Consider the following 18,635-nt stretch of genomic DNA (forward strand, 5'->3'; position numbering starts at 1 on the left):
AGTAAACACAGAGGGTATTATGTTAACAAGGAATAGCAACAGTATTCTGTGCACATAAATGTTTTGATCATGAACCAGTTGCAGAAACAGTGGTTTTTTAACTTGTATACTTAGTTCCATTAATTCATTTTAGCTAAGGGTAATCAATTTTTATTTTAAATGTGCCTCCATGTAATACAAAATTATTCATGTTAGAACAATGTTCAATAAATTTTCAAGAAATTTCACAGCTTATGATATTTCAATAGCATTTCTGGATTTTACACTCAAATTTCAGAAACTTTTAAAATTGGCAACAGTAAAGACTGCAAAATTACAGCTACACATGCTACAAGGTTGATACTATTGATAAATATTATTACCACAGAAATGGTAAAATGTCTTTAATAAAGAAACATCTCAAATATGCAGTTTCATAGATGATTATTTCTGTAGGAAGTGTGTTACATACTATCCATCACCTTAAAATATACAAAAAAAAGAAATTATTTCAATAATGGAAATGCGCAGAATGGAAGCAACAAAAAGGAATTACATACCTTGTGTATTTGGTACCTAATTTGCTCTGAAGAAACTTCTTCGTGTTAGGTCATGATCGTTGAAACGCTTGTGGAATATTTGTTTTGTGATATGTTGCTTATATTCTCAAGCAACATCTTTCCACCAGACTAAAAAATGTACTTTCTGTTCACTAGCAAATCGATCAGATGTCAGTAAGATTAGTCCCAGAATTTCATTTTAATAAAACAAACTAAACCACAATACAATGGAGTACATTTGAGTATACTCTTTACTAATTGTTTGTACTTCTGGTTTACATTCACAACACGCAACACCTCAGTACAAAAAGAGGGAATTACTACCACAAAACAGAATTCATTTCCTTAGTGCTATGCTGTTTTGGATCTATGAATGACTTTCACACTCCTGACAACAACGTTGTTACTGCATTGTATCAGATCAATCTACCTTTAATATTCTTAGTGAAATTATTATCAATCTTTTTAATGTTGTGCAATAAGGTATGATCAATTAAAAATTCCACTGCCACTGAGAACATGTTTCTTTTTTTTTTTTTTTTTTTTTTTAAAAAAAAAAAAAAACATTATGTATAGAGTTCAACTTACAGTAACTTTTTGGACAGTCAACAGGGGCCTTCATTACCTGAGGCAAAACACTCTAGGTAAATTCTGAGTACTGGAATCAATTAATGATTTCATGCTTATTTCATGAACAGTCATCTTTTGCTCCCCTACCTAAAATGATTACATACCTCTCACATAAATGGTTCCGCTGAAATTTTTCTTTTTTTCTCTAACTGTCTGAGTACATGCTTCTCATAATGTTCAAGAAAAATCTATGTTTTTATTCTGTTATCTAACATGTCATGAAAATGTGGCTAAGCTTGGAAAAATCTTCTTGGGACTCTTACAAAAAAATTCTGCAATCACATAACTACAAAAATTTTTCTCGCTAGCTATGTGTCATCAATTACTTTTTTTTTGGAAAAAGATAAGCTAGGACACTATGTGAGAACAGTCTATATTGCCAAAACAAACAAACATGTTGAGGAGCATGTTTCATCCTCCTATGACCTTAATTGTAACTTGAATTTGAGAACCTTAAGCACTAGAACTTTTCACAAAAATTTGAAATCATTTTTTTAAAACATAAATGAAGCAAATGTTTTTAGAATAACTCCATGTCACTACTAGTCACTTGGTACTGATTGTCTGGGTGTCTTCGTTTGATATGAGTAATCAAGCTGCTTTTCTGAGTAGTCCGGCTTGGACAATACGGACACTGGAACTGAGGCTCCTTACCACATTCAATTCTTTGATGTACTACAAGATTTTGGTACCAGCGATAGACTTTTCCACAACCTCTACAAGGATATATCCCTTTTCCTTTTGGACTGCTATTTTGGTGAAGAAGTTCTGCTGCTTCAAAGCTCAAATCTTTCAACAAAACTGATCGTTTCCGTCTTCCACTGATGTCTACAAAAGCAGATGACCATCTTCCTGGATGCGTACGTAAACTCCTGTCATTCAGATGTGCGTGTGTAGAACCTATAAATATTTGAAGAAGAAACACAATATCAGAATTAATATAACATTTATGAGAGAAATGACAGAAAACAATTAGTGATGGAAAATACCCCTTGTATTTTTAAATGAAGATGAGAAATGAGAGGTTCTTTAAAATAGTGTTAACATCAAAGTCTTACAAATTAGATTTCTACAAGATGTTGATGACATAGATCTGCTTGTGGTACTGTGTATAAATATTACTGCAATGTGCCACAATAATAGTAGACTACCAGAATGGCTGGTACAAATACATCATACTGATAATGTCATGCAGAGCCTGGGATAAGATGAGAGGTGAATTTATATCAATGACTGTTAATCTAAATGACCCAGTGAATACAGTTCCTGAACACCAAATATGTCTTAATATTCTGGGCTCATATCTTAATTCTTAATTGTGACTTTGGTATGAAGTATCTGACAGTACCAAGCATTATTTGTAAAGCTCATGGCAATACTGAGGCTATTGACCCTCTAATCTTGCCAGTAGCAATATACAAGCTAACACATTAAGAGACAATCAAAATAAATCCTCTTGGAAAATCAACCTGTTTACTTCATGAGTGTTTGAATTTAAATAAATTAACATAGTGCATTCATCAAAATGGAGGAATGGAATTTTATCAGATACAATATTTTGTCATTAGATTTAATTTAAGTTCTCATGTCTACAGTTTTGCATATCATAAGTTATGTTTTATAACAGTACAAATATTTTCTCTCTCTCTCTTACACACACACACACACACACGCTCTCACACACACACACACACACACACATCACTTTATCAGTGTATCTACTGTACATATTATTTCGTAATTACTGATTTAAAATGAATAACGATATAAAAATTCCAAGTTTTTACATTGGGCATAATTTACACACTTGACTGCATCTATTGTGCACTGATTATGATCACGTGCATAATACACTACGCAGGAGACATATCAAGACTGCAACAACTGTCTCCACTACAAGTAGCCTGATGTTTAGATATAACACAAACTAGAGCGCAGTTGCTGATTAACCACGGCACAGCTGGAGAAAGTTACTGTCTATGCTCGTATTACATAACAGCATCTCTTGATGGGCAAATCATGTGAATTTGTGGAATTAAAATGATGTGAATTAGGAAAGTAAGGCAAAAACCTACCAGATATTCCTAGCCTCCATTTAGCCATCCAAATTTTCACAGTTGTATCACATTTTTTGTTATTGTAAAATAATTTCAGACCAAAATAACGAAGCTAGTCACACACTGGCCACTAAAATCTCCAGATGGCATATCTTCACTACTCAAACCAACAGACTGCAAATTGTCCAAATGAAGGAAAGTTAAGAGTTGTGTTAGCTCTGAAAAAAGAATCTTAGCATGTTACTGCCCTTTTCTATGTGACTATCACATTTCAAGCATTTCTTCTATTTAGTGAGTAATAATCTTTCAGTGCTAATTGGATGTGTGGCTGACTACAAATCTAAAAATCCAGGATTTGATCCCCAGTCAGTCCGAGGCATTTTTTTGTCACTTATCATTTCTGTCACATATGGCATGGGCTCATCAATGTGAAAATGCCAAGTTGCATTGCAATTCAGAGTCCATATTAAACTATAGGCCTTCTATAACTGACTGGTTGAGTCAATTCAAAACCACGAGCAATGTATTGGCATACCACCTACAAAAGAAATATGCTTAGTAAAGCACCGTAGTGCTCAAACCAATCTTTAGTTGAGGAGATGTTTTCTACTCTATTCTCATATTATTAATTATTTTCCTTCAATTTGCAGCTGGACTTGAATATCTTGCCAACAGTGAAGTCAATAAAGACTGTGCACCAGAAGACAAGACATCATCTTGGCAATTGCATAAAGAAGCTCATGCAAAACATGGAAAACTTACAACTGTGAGCTCAGTCTAGGATTTCAGTGCCGCTCCTTCCACATGAGAGATCAGCACTGTAAGTATAATGCCAGCTCACTCAATTGATTTGACAGAAAATATGAAATTCTTTGTTGTAAGCTCTCTCGGGTCTCGCTATGCATATTCTTTTGTGATGAGAAGACATTGCTTTCTCTCCTTGGGTAAATTTACCTGGGACACTACTGTAGCTCACAATGATGCTTTCAACATATGCCAGGTATGTAAATGAAACAATAGAAGCAATATGTGTCATCTCGCAATAATTATCTGCAACCTAACCAATGAGGGACTCACTGTTGCAATCACTCTTGTAGGAGTCTCACTAATCTGTTAAGCTTTGCACTATTGACCTCACACACCACAGTAAAGCTGCAGATGTTTTACACATGTGTCTCCACAGCATGGTAAAACAATAAAAAAGTAATTCTGTAATATTAAATCTGAAACATACACCATGACCAGCAGGTGACACAAGCGAATCCATGGGTTGGAACATTGCACATATGCACAGCAAAGGTTATATTCAATATTTCTGATCAGGCAAAACCTCTCAGAGGGTTTCCATTCACAGTGGCAGTCACTGCAATGCACATAACAGACTTAAATGAAAAAATCCCATAATGATTCTGACAAATGATGACTCTCATAAAGTGTTCACTACTTAATCTAAAGCGTACTCACACAACCCAAGCAGAATTTTGCAGTCACTATCTCATCATAAAAAATAAAATAGTATCTGTAGCTATAATGTGGGAAGTTCAGAGACTGAACTCAGATATCATGTGGCACTCCATGTTGGGTGCCTTGATGGAAATGGTCGTTGCACATGTTTCAGTCCACCAGAACATAATGTGCAAACAAAACTGACAGAAGGCAATCACCAAAATGTAGCTGACTGATGTATAGTAAGGAGCTCGAAATACCACTAGCTTTCACTCTACCACTTTTTTCTTAGCCTAAACACACACTCTCACATACACAATGAACAAGATATCCACGCACATCCACCCATGACGCCATGGCGACACCATCAGTTTAAGGGATGAGATGAACTGGTGGGAAGATAATGAACAATACCGTTACAAAATATAACAGATGACTGCAAAATATGTAAGGTAATGTGGCTTTCTGATGGTTGAAAAATTTTTGGTGAGTGCACAATGTCTCATTAATGAGTTGTATATGAAGTATAAAATTTAATCAAATAGGAAGTTGTACAAATTGACTGAAAAAATAAATCTATTCAGACACTATTTTGCTACTTTTAGAGAATTTCCTGGATATACGTAATAAAAATACTAACACGAGTATTCGTGAAACCCTACAGGATGTCGTGTTATAATTTAAGATAATAGTCGCCCAGTTTTGGCAGTATAAAAACTTTTACAATTATTTCAGAATTTATCTACAGTATTATCCACCAGAGGCAGGAAATAAGCAACATATGATGATAATATTATTTCCCTAACAACATACTGGGTAACAGCTTGAAGGGCAAAACATGATGGAGCCAACTTTTATCTCTCTTCTTCCTGTGTGTGTGTGGGGGGGGGGGGGAGGGGGGGGGGGAGCTATGATGAAATGTGTCACCTAACAAATAGAACTTCCTTCTGTCTTTATGTAACTGTGTAAAGTGGAGATGTATAAAAGAACATAACAAAGTTTCTTTTTATTATTTCATTTGTTGTAACAGGATAGTAAAAAGAACTTTGATAAACAAATGAGGAAACAAACAGAAATCAGGTTTTAAAAAAGTGATATCAATATTGATGAAATAGTACATGATGTACTAACATACCAATCAAACAGGAAGCAACATGTTATTCTGATCTATAGCTGGCATGTAAAGTGCTTTAGTATCAATCCCAAGGAATGAAAGAATTAGGAAGACCACATCATTGATGGACTGAAGAGTATTCTGCAGTTGCAGAACAGGAAATATCCAATACTGTAAATGGGTGTTGATGATTATTGCAGAAATAATCGCAAAGTCACTGCACATTTACCACAATAGTACATCACGTATTTTACATTATATCTTAAAAACGAGATGGCTTTGTAAATTATAGGAGGCAAAATTCCAACAAATAAGTGGCATGGAACAATCCCAGGAACTTCAGTGGCTTGAAGTACAGTGCAGAAATGCATATCTCTCTTCCAATATGCTGGTAATGAAAGTTGGCTTCGATAATATTAGGAAGCACAGTGTGAAAATTACTCAGTTAGCCAAACTGAAAGAAACTAAAGACTATTAGGTCTCTTGAAAACTTAATGCTGAATTCTTTTTTTATTGCCACAGTTATATGCATCAAGTTACTGCAGACACAAGAGTTACTGGAGCGTATTACATAGCAGTTTGGTAGATCACAACTTCACACACTGTATGAACATGTTCAACTGACCACTGGTTCAGAATAACAGAAAACAAGAAAGACATTATTCGAGAAATTGACAGCGATCTGCATCATGCAAATTACAAAGAGGATATCAAGATGGCAATCAGTGCAACTATGAAGGTGTTACATTAGTCAAAAATGTTGTCTCAGCGAGTGCAGAATCACACTGTTGCAAAACCTGTAACCTCCATGGCAAAAACAACTCGAGCATCAGCACTAATCACTCCCACAGCAGAAAAACAGCATCTGCGACAACCTCACCAGGATCAGTACCAATTTCACCAACAGCAATTGCAATCACTTCGGCATCAGTACCAACCACCTCAGCAGCAGAATGAAATTCAACATGCCAAGCTAGAAGAAACATGAGGTAACCAAGTCATCTGAAAGATTATTTATTGCCAAAGTATCAGTTACAAAGTCACAAGAAGGAAAGACCTAAGGAATATGGAAGCTGCACAACTGAAAGACCAGGAATTCTGATATCTATAAACAAAACAGAAAATTAAATAGAACACAGAAAAGAAATTGAAACTAATTTTGATTTCTGAAAATTTCATCAAAATGTTCAGTATACTTCCAAAAGAACAGTGGAGACAGAAGTTTTCCTTGTTCTGAAGTGCCAAATATTTTCATACTGACTGAGCATGGACTGGCTGAAAATTAAATAAAAATGTAAATTTTACAGGGTTATAAGAAGTGCTATATTTTTGTGGAACTGAACATAAAAGTTGTGGGATAGCATCATATGGGGACAGTAGTATAAGTGAATGTGTTTTAAGACTAATTACAAATGCTAGAGAATTGTGTTTTGAAGCAGCAGCAATTCCAACAAATTTTCAAGAGGACAAATGTCTAGTGGTAGATATAGGGTAAGGTGGGGTAAATCCAACTGGATGGGTAAACCCGACTGCCCTCTATTTGTGAGAAATGGAAAAGCCGGAGCGATTTCGAATTAGTGTTACCATACAGAGCATTCAGAATAACAAAAATGTCACCTTGACAGCTTTGCTGCATTTGACATTTAGACACTCAAAAGACAACAAGTGTGTTTTTCATTATTTCAATTTAATTTTTGTGCAAATTCCATCACTAGATTTACGTTATTAAATAAAACGATTGCAAAACAAACGGTAAGTGATTTTGTAGTGCATTTAGTGACCTATTCAGTGTATGTATTGTTTTGTGTTGGAAATTTCGTGTAAATTGTTTCTATGTGTGTTAAATGAAAAATGGCATGGTGGGGTAAATCCGACCGCTAAATGGAGGGGTAAATCCGACTGCATATTTTTTATTGTTTATGTGTATGGAATTACTTATTTATGGAAACAACGTGGATTTTTGTTTATTTATAAGAAAATGGTACGAAATTACAAACGAAAAATGACAAAATGCAATCAAAACGATATTCACCGAGCAGTTGCTGCAATGCACATGGGAATGTCTTTACCAGCTGTCGCTTGTGATTTTAACATTCTGAGATCGACATTGCTGTTGCACCGCTGTGCAATGAAATCATCTTTTCTCAATTAAAATTTACATTCATTTAACTTTCAGTATATTTAGTACACTAAACTTTGTTATTTTTTGAATACATTTTGTTCATTTACGTAAAAAACATAATTGCTTGTAATTATTTCCCAAAAAAACCATTCATTTAGAACTATTTCTGTGTAAAATCAGCCAAATAAATAGAGGGTCAGATTTACCCCCACCATTTTTGCAAATTTCAAAAATGGATGTTTCTTAAAATGTGGATATCTCAAAAATTATTGACGGTATAACAAAAATATTTTGCAAACAGTTGCTCCCTTATATTACCTATAATTTAACGTATATAACATCAAGATCTGACCTTGGATAAGCACTTTACAGCCACAAGAAATTACTAGGTCAGATTTACCCCACCTTACCCTACATCAGTCTCCAAGATCTAGGATAAAAAACTTCCTAAATGAACTTCAGGCACTAGCTGAAAAAGCATTTAAAGAATTTCCATACTTAATATCAACTGTGACTTAAATGTAAATACACTGAAGCAGAGCAACAGTACAAAATCTCTCCAATATGATGTACATGCATATCATATGAAGTTGCATGTAAATAACCCAACACAGAGTGCTGAATTATCAGTCACAATACTAGATCATCTTTTTACAAACATATATTAAAATAAACTCAAAGTACACACAATTAACCCACTCATTTCAGTTCACCAAGGTCAGTAATTAAGCTACAGAAGACGAAAATCAGAACTGGAAATCTAGTTGTAGAGTGAACACTTGCAAATGCTGGAAACATCAATATACTGGAAATGGTACTCAGATCAGAAGATTGGAAGGCTTCATATAACAAAGATGTCGAAGAAAACTGGAAAGATATAATTTCAACCTTAAGCCACCACATAAACACAGATTGTCCAAAGGTCTGCAGAAAGATAAATGTAACACACAGTAAGAAATTTATCACCAGACAAGTCATGAATGCCAGAGAAGATTTAAAATATTAATACAAAAGACAGGAAATGTAATAGTCAAGCAGACTATGAAATCTACAGTCATAAGAAGAAAGAATACAGCAGGATGATGAGGCAACTAAAATCAAGATATTATAAACATCAAATTGGGACCTCATCAAACAGTCTGGTCATTCACAATAACAAAGAGGAACGCATAAAATGAGAGATATGTATAAAATAAAAGAGTGCTTAAAGCACAAGGGAAAGAACAGACAGGCTAACATTAAGTGTGTTCCACTTTAAATCATTATTACAGTATGTAAACACAGTTCCAAACCTAATAAAGCAAAATGATGCAGTGGCTAGTAAGAGTATAGTTCCACCGGAAATAACAAAATGCTTATTCGTTCTGCCAACAGATGATACTGAAGTTACAAACATAATCAGTTCAATGAAAAACAAAGACACAGTGGACACAAATGGAATATTTGCAAAAGTAATCACCACTGCTCACAGTACCAAGCAAAACCTCTGACATTCCTGGTAAACTTGGTAACAGAGAATTTTCTGTTCCCAATATGTCTGAAAAAGAATGAAATAGTGCCAATTTATAAATTTGGTGACAAGAGGGATCCTGGAAACTACAGACATATAACAATTACACTGACCATATCAAAAATTGTAGAAACAGCTATTACACACAGTATTATAAAATTCAGAGAACAACAAAATATTCTGGATGAAGCACAGAATGGATTAAGGAAAGGAAAGTCCACAAAAGAAGCAGTGGCAGGCTTCATGACACAAAATTAGAATTATCCTGTATACACCGCAAAGAGACACCTGAATATTAAAAAATTAAACATACTACCTCTCCCTAGTCAGTATATATTTGAACTGTTATGTTCTATTGATCAAATCATCAATAGACTATGGGAATCTGGACAGTCATCACTACAACACAAGATCAAAAAACTGTAAGACCACTTCCCCTTTCCCTCTCAGGAGACACTGCCTTAGAGTAGCACTGTGTCTGTGGGTGAGAGGTTTGCGTGCTCCAGGGAAGCAGAGGGCCATGTCGGCTGTAGCATAGCTACCGGTAGGGCCTCCCAAGCCGGACAGGCCTCTGCAGAGAAGCCAGACAAAGTGTGTCTCACAACACCCTTTCTTTCCTATTAACCTATCCTATTTCCCATCTCTTGTCTTTGGAGATATGGACGTCGTTAGCAATGGTACGCCATCCCTATAGGAGAGGGACAATTCCAAATTGAAACCTGGAATCAGCACTTCCAGTAGGAGCAAGTACGGTCTAACAGGAAATGCATGGCAATTGCCTGCAGCCAACCTGACTCCGTACGTCACATATTTTCGCTCCTGTGGAACCAGTCAGCTAGGCCGAGAGGGTGGCATAAGTAGTGGGTAAGCTTACCATCACCCAAAATCTGCATCCCAGGTGCAGTAGCATCCATGGAGAGGACACTCCATCCAAGTGAAAACAACACAGGTAGCATCAGTTATCAGTCATAAGCTCACTCCAATGGGTGTAGGAGTGGGTGCCAGCGGTCGCTATTAACAGTGGGAGGGCCCATCGTAGGTCCACTGGCCAGTCACAGCCCAATTCAAGCTGGGTAGCCCCCAGTCAGTTAGGTACTGGGCCATCCTGGTGTCAATTGTTCCATTGGGTTATGGAAGACTAGCACTGCTAGAAGTCGTCACCATAATATCAACACCCACTGCTACAAAAAATAAACATAAAATAAAAAGTAAAGATATTTCATTATGCATCGGTACATGGAACATCCACACTATTCCGCTAGGCTTCCCAGACACCTGTGGAAGCTCACAAGAGTGACGCAAAATGGTTCCTATCGACTTAGAGCTAGTCAAACTCAATATCGCTATAAAAGCACTGCAGGAAACCAGGCTACCAGAAGAAGGCTCAATATCGGAAAAAAATTACATTTTTTTTCTGGAAGGGCAAAGATGTTACTAACCCCAGACTGTCCGCAATGACTTGCTGCATTGTACCGAAAACCCGACTGGGATCTCAAAATGCATTATGACTCTGCATTTCACAACATCATGCACTAGTAGTGACGAAAGTGCACTTTGTGACTAAAAAGTTTCACTCTGTCAGAACATCTTCCAAAACAAAAATTAATCTTTGCCAAACAAGAAACACTGCTGCAGTAGAAGTATTTAGTGATGAGATACGAAAAGAGGTGGATCCCTGGGACCAAGCCGCTCCTATTTCTGAAGACTGGTAGAAGATAAAATCACTTCTTAGCATTATGGCTGGAAATGTGTTTGGTAATCTGGAAGCAAAATCCCAGGATTGGTTCATCGAGAAGGTAGATGTCGTGAAACCTCTCCTTGAGGCTAAGCGTCAGGCCACTGTCATCTGGCATAAAAACCCATGCAGTTCTACATGCAGGGAGCTAAGCAAAGCAAAGGCAGCTGTTGAACACACTGTCTGCAACTGCATCAACTCCTATTGGGTGTAACTTTGCCCTGGCCTACAGGAGTGTTTCAATGCTGGCAACATTGGTGGTGTGTACTCGGGCATCAAACGGGCCAATGGACCCATCACAAAAAAGAGTGTACCACTCAAGGAAATAGATGGAAAAGTCATCTCAGATCGAAATCATCACTTGCACTGTTGGGTAGAACATTACCCCAGCCTCTACTCACATTCCATCAACATTAATCGAACTGCAATGGATGAAATTCCTCAGATGACACCTTACCATGAATTGAATGCTACACCTACTATGGAGGAGCTTCAAAGAGCAACTGCACACCTCAAATGTGGAAGTACCCTGGGAAAGACAACATCTCGACAGAAATTGTAAAACTTCAGCCAGTTTTTCCACTGCTTTTCAACCTCTTGCTGAAATGTTGGCTGAGGATACTGTGCCGCAGGACATGCGCAATGCCAATATTGTTACTTTATATAAAGGTAAAGGTGGTCGCAGCAATTGTAACTGTCACCATGGAATCTCACATCTGAATATACCTGGAAAAACATTTGCCCATGTGGTGTTGGCTAGACTTCAGAAGCTTGCAAAGCACATATACCCTGAGGAACAATGTGGGTTTCATACTTTGGCAAATTCAGGAAATGTACCATGAGCAGAAAATGCCTCTGTTCATTGCCTTTATCGACCTAAATAAGGCTTTTGACACAGTCAGCAGAGAAAGACTGTATGCAGTACTTTTGAAGATAGGGTGTCCTCCAAAGCTCTTAAAGATGACCAAGGCTTTTCACAAAGATATGGAAGGTGCTATGGTCTTCGACAGAATCACATCTAACCCATTTTCTGTGAAAAGAGGTGCTTGTCAAGGCTGCTTATTGGCTACCACTCTGTACAATATTTTTTTCTCAGCACTCCTCAAAGTTGCTTTTGGTGAAACTAACCAGAGCATTCATCTGTATACCTGAGCTGATGGAAAATTCTACAACATTCCTCTAGTCAGATCCAAGTGCTTCCGAGAAGATTTGCTTGTAAATAGCCTTTTATTTGCTGACAATGCTTTATTTGTAGTGCACACTCAAGATGATCTGCATGTGCTTATGGATAAATTCTCTACTGCATGCAAGCTCTTCTCCATGCCTATAAACATATGGAAGATGGTTGTCATGGCACAAGGATCCACAGATCCGCCTGTCATCAAACTGGACGGCTCCTTGTTGAGGGTAGTCGATAAAATCTGGTATCTTGGTTCAATAATGTCAGAAGATCTCTCCCTGGATGATGAGATAAATGCAAGAATAGGAAAGGCTGCCAGCAGTTTTGAAAAGTTCCACACACGAGTATGGGACAACAAACATCTTACATTGTTGACCAAAATTCTTGTGTATCAATCATGTGTGCTGAGTAATCTCCTGTATGGAGCTGAGACTTGGACATCGTATGCCAAAAAGGAATGAAAGCTCAATGCCTCTCACTTGCGGTGGTTATGAAGCATCTTGGGAGTATCATGGAAGGATCATGTGGCAAATGAGACAGTACCGAAAACTGCAAAACAGGAGTATCACTGCTACGCTCAAGTAACATCACCTGCCATGGTCAGGACACCTGCATCGTATGGATCACTTCTGTCTGCCCCAGCACACATTAGTCAGTGAAATAGCAGGAGCAAAGAGATCTCATGGAAGACCTTCACTATCCTTTATGGATTGTGTCAAGCATGATACGTGCACATTTAATATTGATAGAGACAAGAGGGAACAACTCACTGACGGTTGCAGCAAATGGAGGAAACTGACTGCAGATGGAAGCAAGATGCATGACCAAGTATGGCTAAACAACTTAGCTGCAAAACGATTGTGCAGACATGAGCTTATGACTAACCCTCCTGCTGGAGCGACTCATATATGCCTCGCTTGTGGGCGCCAAATTGGCTCTCGTATCGGATTTCTGAGCCATCAGCGAAAATGTCTCCAGGATGCCCCTTGAATCTTCTGACAGGAAGCACCAGGCCATTATATATATACTTCCCCTTTATACTAAACTGCAAAATCATCATAATAAATGAATGGGAATCAAACTGTACAAGCATCTTTCAAAAGAAATAGAAAGTGTTCAAGAACCAACAAAATTTTTAAAAAACTTTTAGAGGACTTATAACAAAACATTGTTTCTACAGCATACAAGATTTAGTTGACTGTGTTCTATCACAAATTATATTATATATTTTGATTATCTTTCAAAATTAAACCATTTTAATAGAAATATAGCCTATTGTCCATTAATGAATTTTTGCTGTGTGATTACGACCAGTGTTATTATTTGAACTTATTCTTATATTGTTATGAATACATATACAATAAATCTTCAGTGAGATGTACACTATAAGGAACAATGCTGTGTCTGCATATATTCTCATATCATCTGCTTAACTTGTCCCATATTGTGTTCCACACTTCTGTACACTGAATGGTTGAGTGGATCAACAAGGATACAATATAATACAATACATAATCAAGGAATCAGGAGAACAGAAGAAAGTTTTTAGCATACTCCTGAATCTCTCAAAACCTTTGACTGTGTATGCAACACTGCTTTGTTAGAAAAACTGCCAAGATATACTATCAACAGGAATGAAGCCAGTCAAATAGATTCATTTGTAGAAAACAGAGAAAAAAGAGTAGCATTAAGATAGATGTTAAACAATGTGGTGGAAACTTTTTACTCAGATTATCAATGGCAAAGCATGGAGTAGCACAAAGCTTGATAGTCTGTCCACAAATGATTATAGTGTACGTGAGTGATAAGTCAGCACCAGTAAAAGAAAATGTAATCATGCTTGCAGAGACAAGAACTAACATGGACATAGAATGGGCAAATAAATATTTAGAGGAAAACAATCTACGTATTTATAAATGGAAAGAAAACAATCTACAAGGAAGTACTTCCAAACAGAACAATAAATGAAAAGGAACCACACCTAAGACCAAGGGGCACAATGATCAGAAGTTGATTGTAGCCACCTAAGACCAAGGGGGACAATGATCAGAAGTTGATTGTAGCAAGTTCCTGAAATTGACTACAGATTGATTTATGATGTGGAAACATCTTACGGAAAAGATCTGTGGTAATTACAGATCTACCAAAATGCCACTTGTAAGTCTGGAAAATAACTATAACTCACTGATGATAGCATGAACAGTGTTAAAACATGTTTGGGAAAAGTAAAACAAACCAACAGTGTCTCGCAAAAGGCAGAGTATCTCACCAACATATAGAAAAGATCTGCTCAAAAATAAACAGCACTGTATTTTAAAAAATAAAGAAAAGTCCCACACAGTAGAGGCAGACACACCATTAAAGATGTACATTAGACTAATTCATTCCCACTGCATAACAATACAGGGTATGACAGCAAATGTGCACATGGCAAGGAAAGGGGGGGGGGGGGGGGCAATGAAACATAGTGAAAGGCTACCACCAAGTGAGTCATGTAAAATCAAACTCAAAGAATTTAAAATTTTGATAGTCCCCTCTACGTATGCACTTAAAAACTCTTATCTCAAATTAAATTATACACCAATGGTACACAGAGAACTGCACAATTACAACACAAGAGTTAATGATGATTACCACAAGAACAGTATTTGACTACAACAGGTTGATAAGATTCTACTAAATCTGGATGCTTATTATACAACAAAATACAATGTAGTTTAAAAAATATAAACCACTATCAAATTTCAAAGAAAAATTAAAAGAACACTTGAAAACAACATGTTTGCACAGTGTCAAGAAGTATCTGAAGACTAGTTCAAATTTGTTACGAGGAAATTACAGTACTATTGCAACAACTTCAGAAATGTGCTGCTTATACTGTGTCAATAAAAAGGACACATGAAATTTTTCTTATGTTTCAAAGTGAAATTGGGGCTGATACCTAGTAAATTAAATTAAAAATAAAACTTTTGTTTTGATTATGTTTTCAAAACATTGTACAATAATAAATGTGCTTAAATTATACTTTACTCTGTAACTGTAATTATACATGTGTATTGAAGTATTCAATTTCTCTCTAAACAGTGATCATAGGATGAATGAATAAAAAAAAAAAATTCTAAACTGCATGCACCTGTTTAGCACTACATTATGCACTGTAAACAGGATCAAATATTATCATGGCAAAAAAAAGATACATTACACACTTCTCTGGCTAAAATCAGTTGTTTTGAACAATTAAAGGTGTTTGAGAAGAAGGCAGTGACAGAAGATAGTGTCCCCCCCCCCCTTTTTTTCTTTTTTTTGCTGGGACAAATCTCAGGCCCAGAGTATTAAATAAAAATAGATTATCGTGCAAATGAAAATGTTTACATTATTTTTTTTAAAAATAAAAACAATATGTTCACTCTTCTAATGACTAAGGACTATAAGAGGAAACCAAATTCTGTTGACTGACGCCTAATAAATCGTCATCATTGAAGACAGATATTTATAATGAAAGTGGTTTTGAAAAGCAAATTCACATTTCCTATTCACAAAGATACTTCTTCATATTGCGATGTACAGAAGATGATGGACAAATAAAGACAAATCTGGATTACTGACTCAAAAAAATGAATAAATTAAAAAAAATATATATTAAGCCCCTTAATCTTATATAATAGCATATGTTTGGAAACAATAAAAATAAAATTTAAATAAAACATAAAAATAAGGTACTTAGCATATTCACTTGAATCATACAGCGTGTCAGTATCCACAGATATGACAGTGACACTCGTTTGAAGCAAAAAACTTCACACAGACATAGGCTCTATTCCAAATGGTTCTTGGGATAGAACACATTTAATGCATATTTGTTTTTGAGCTTGTGGTGCATACATATGAGATTTACCCATGATATTTTATTCTAATCTGGCTTACCTCATTGCTTTCAACAATCAGATTTTTGTTTGTGAGGTTGGTTGAAGTCTGAGGTATACAAACGAAATGTGATTATGCAAGATGAACTGCTTGTTCGCATCATGGGTGCTACTGGCTTTATTAGAGAATGTGCACACATACTCAGAAAAATAATACAATATGTTCTCCCAAGAGTGCACATATTGACACAAATTGACAGTGGGATATTTGAACACTTATTGTTAATTTTCAACAGCTGTAATGTGACATGTGTGACAACGCCTAGAGGTGAATGGTTTAAAATATGTCTTTTCAAATGATACTTTGTAAAATGCATGTTGCAATGTTTATGAACTGTTGAACATGTGTACACTCGACAGTGTACTGAATAAAACAGAAAATAAATAAGAATTTACATTAAACGTATTCCATCTTGGAAAGCATTTGAAACAGGGCATACATCCATATGAAGACTTTTGTTTCAAACAATCATTTCTGTCATAACCCTGAACATTGATGTTTCCTTCTGGGACACCCTGTATTTTCATGGAAACAGGTCATTTGTTATATGACGTGTTAAACACCAAGCACAAAATCTCATACACTAGATCAAAACCTAACCATTATTCTTTTCAGTCAATAGATAAGGAAAAATAAATGCACAGATGACCTATTAAAAAATAGCTGCGGTTTTCAGTGTGGGTTGTCTAATGAACCAGATAGAGAATGGGCTATGACTATGGAATCTCTTAAAGTTGGGAAATAAAAACATTACTTGATCAACACAAATAAAATGACAGTTTCAGAATAAATAGAATTGCTACAGGTGAACATTAAAAATAATATAGAAGTTGCAGGAAAAAAACAAATGTCTGCATGTAATCCATAATTGTCTTGGCACTACCGCATCTTATAGTTGATTTATCATCCCTCAATTCATTGCATTTTTTTTATAGATGCACCCACCTACATAGTTGGGGCTGTTAACATGTTCTAGTGGAAAAATCACTAAACCTGGCGGTAGCTTGTTCAAATCCTGAGCACAGAAAAATTTTCATTATAGATTTTTGACTACTGAAGAAAATGAGCTGGTGGCATGCAATAACTGATGTTCAGCAATTGGACAAGGACATTTAGTTTAGCAGGCACCCCAGTGCTGTTACTTTAATTCTGTACTCATCCATAATGAGAAACACAAGAATTATTCGTCACAGAGGGTCACAAAATACAGCTAAAGCTTTGATACACCACACTGATAAATACCTCCCTTGCACAACACTTCATCATATCTCATTTCACAGTATTTGGACTTGATGAACTTTGTAGACACATAGGGACTTTTATTGTACAAATTCAAAAACAGTTTTCAGAATATAATAGTAATCAAAGTACTCTTCTCTCAAATCCGTATCAAAAATGTTATCACATTGGAACAACTGTTTTCTTTGCTCTTCTCAAGTAGCAGCTTTTATTCCTCACATTCCCTGGTCTCTCTCGTGTCATTTGAAAAGTGAATGTCAAGAGAAATTATTCAATAAAAAATGAGTACCGAATGATACAGTAAATACAATCATTCAGTCACACAGGAAGAGTGGTACAAAGTCTGGCTGATAACTACTGAATTCATCTATAAATTAAAATTTGAAACTGAAAAGGCCATATGAGAATAACTATCATTGCATGAACTTGTTAAAAGCAAAATCATATAACTACGACTGGAACTGATGCTCTGATCTGCAAGCAAAATGAATCATTTCAATTACCGTTTTCTGCATCTTTCTTACCTCTAGAATGTGTGTCATCATTTTTATTTGAGTGGTTATCACAGTTCTAGCAATAATTTATTTATGCACTTACATTAATTTTAACACTGAATGGATTCTAACTTGTGATTAAAAACAAAACAGTAGCATAATGACGAACATGGTCACAAGTAATATCAAATGATATTTTAATTTAACAATGTATATGAAAATAACCTCCAGTTACATATCTAACATATGATGACAAAACACTTTTTCTTCTTTCCTTAAAACAATGTAACAGAAAGATTACAGTCTGAAGTGGAATATAACAGAGAAACAGCACAAAGATCCCAACATATTTGCAACAAAATGTGTGAAATGTGACTGTGGATTATACATAACATGTATTTGTATGAGCAACAGCAATGATATATATAAAAAAATCACCTCATCTCTCTCTTTGGCATAATGAGTAAAATGAACTAAAATTTGAAGAATGTTATATTTGCATAATCAACTGATACATATGTTTTTTTTTTTTTTTTTTTTTTTTTATACATATTGGTTGTCTTGAAGTTGCAGACATATCTCACTATTTAAATGACAGGCTCCATGAAATACATTAAGTTTAAAGCATCAGCAAGTCTAAATTTA

The 18,635-nt window shown here is 35.8% G+C and overlaps 1 protein-coding gene across 1 annotated transcript in view; it reads right to left on the reverse strand.

Moving 5' to 3' along the window:
• Positions 1–1,078: 1,078 nt before the first annotated feature.
• Positions 1,079–18,635, reverse strand: part of LOC126176085 (zinc finger protein 16-like) — an 80,320-nt gene continuing 62,763 nt past the window's right edge. The window contains exon 3 of the mRNA XM_049923222.1: positions 1,079–2,069. Coding sequence (XP_049779179.1) covers positions 1,690–2,069 — 380 coding nt within the window. The 3' untranslated portion in view covers positions 1,079–1,689. The remainder of the gene's footprint in view (positions 2,070–18,635) is intronic.

Source organism: Schistocerca cancellata, chromosome 3, assembly GCF_023864275.1.
Source record: "Schistocerca cancellata isolate TAMUIC-IGC-003103 chromosome 3, iqSchCanc2.1, whole genome shotgun sequence".
In the NCBI taxonomy this organism is placed as follows: domain Eukaryota; kingdom Metazoa; phylum Arthropoda; class Insecta; order Orthoptera; family Acrididae; genus Schistocerca; species Schistocerca cancellata.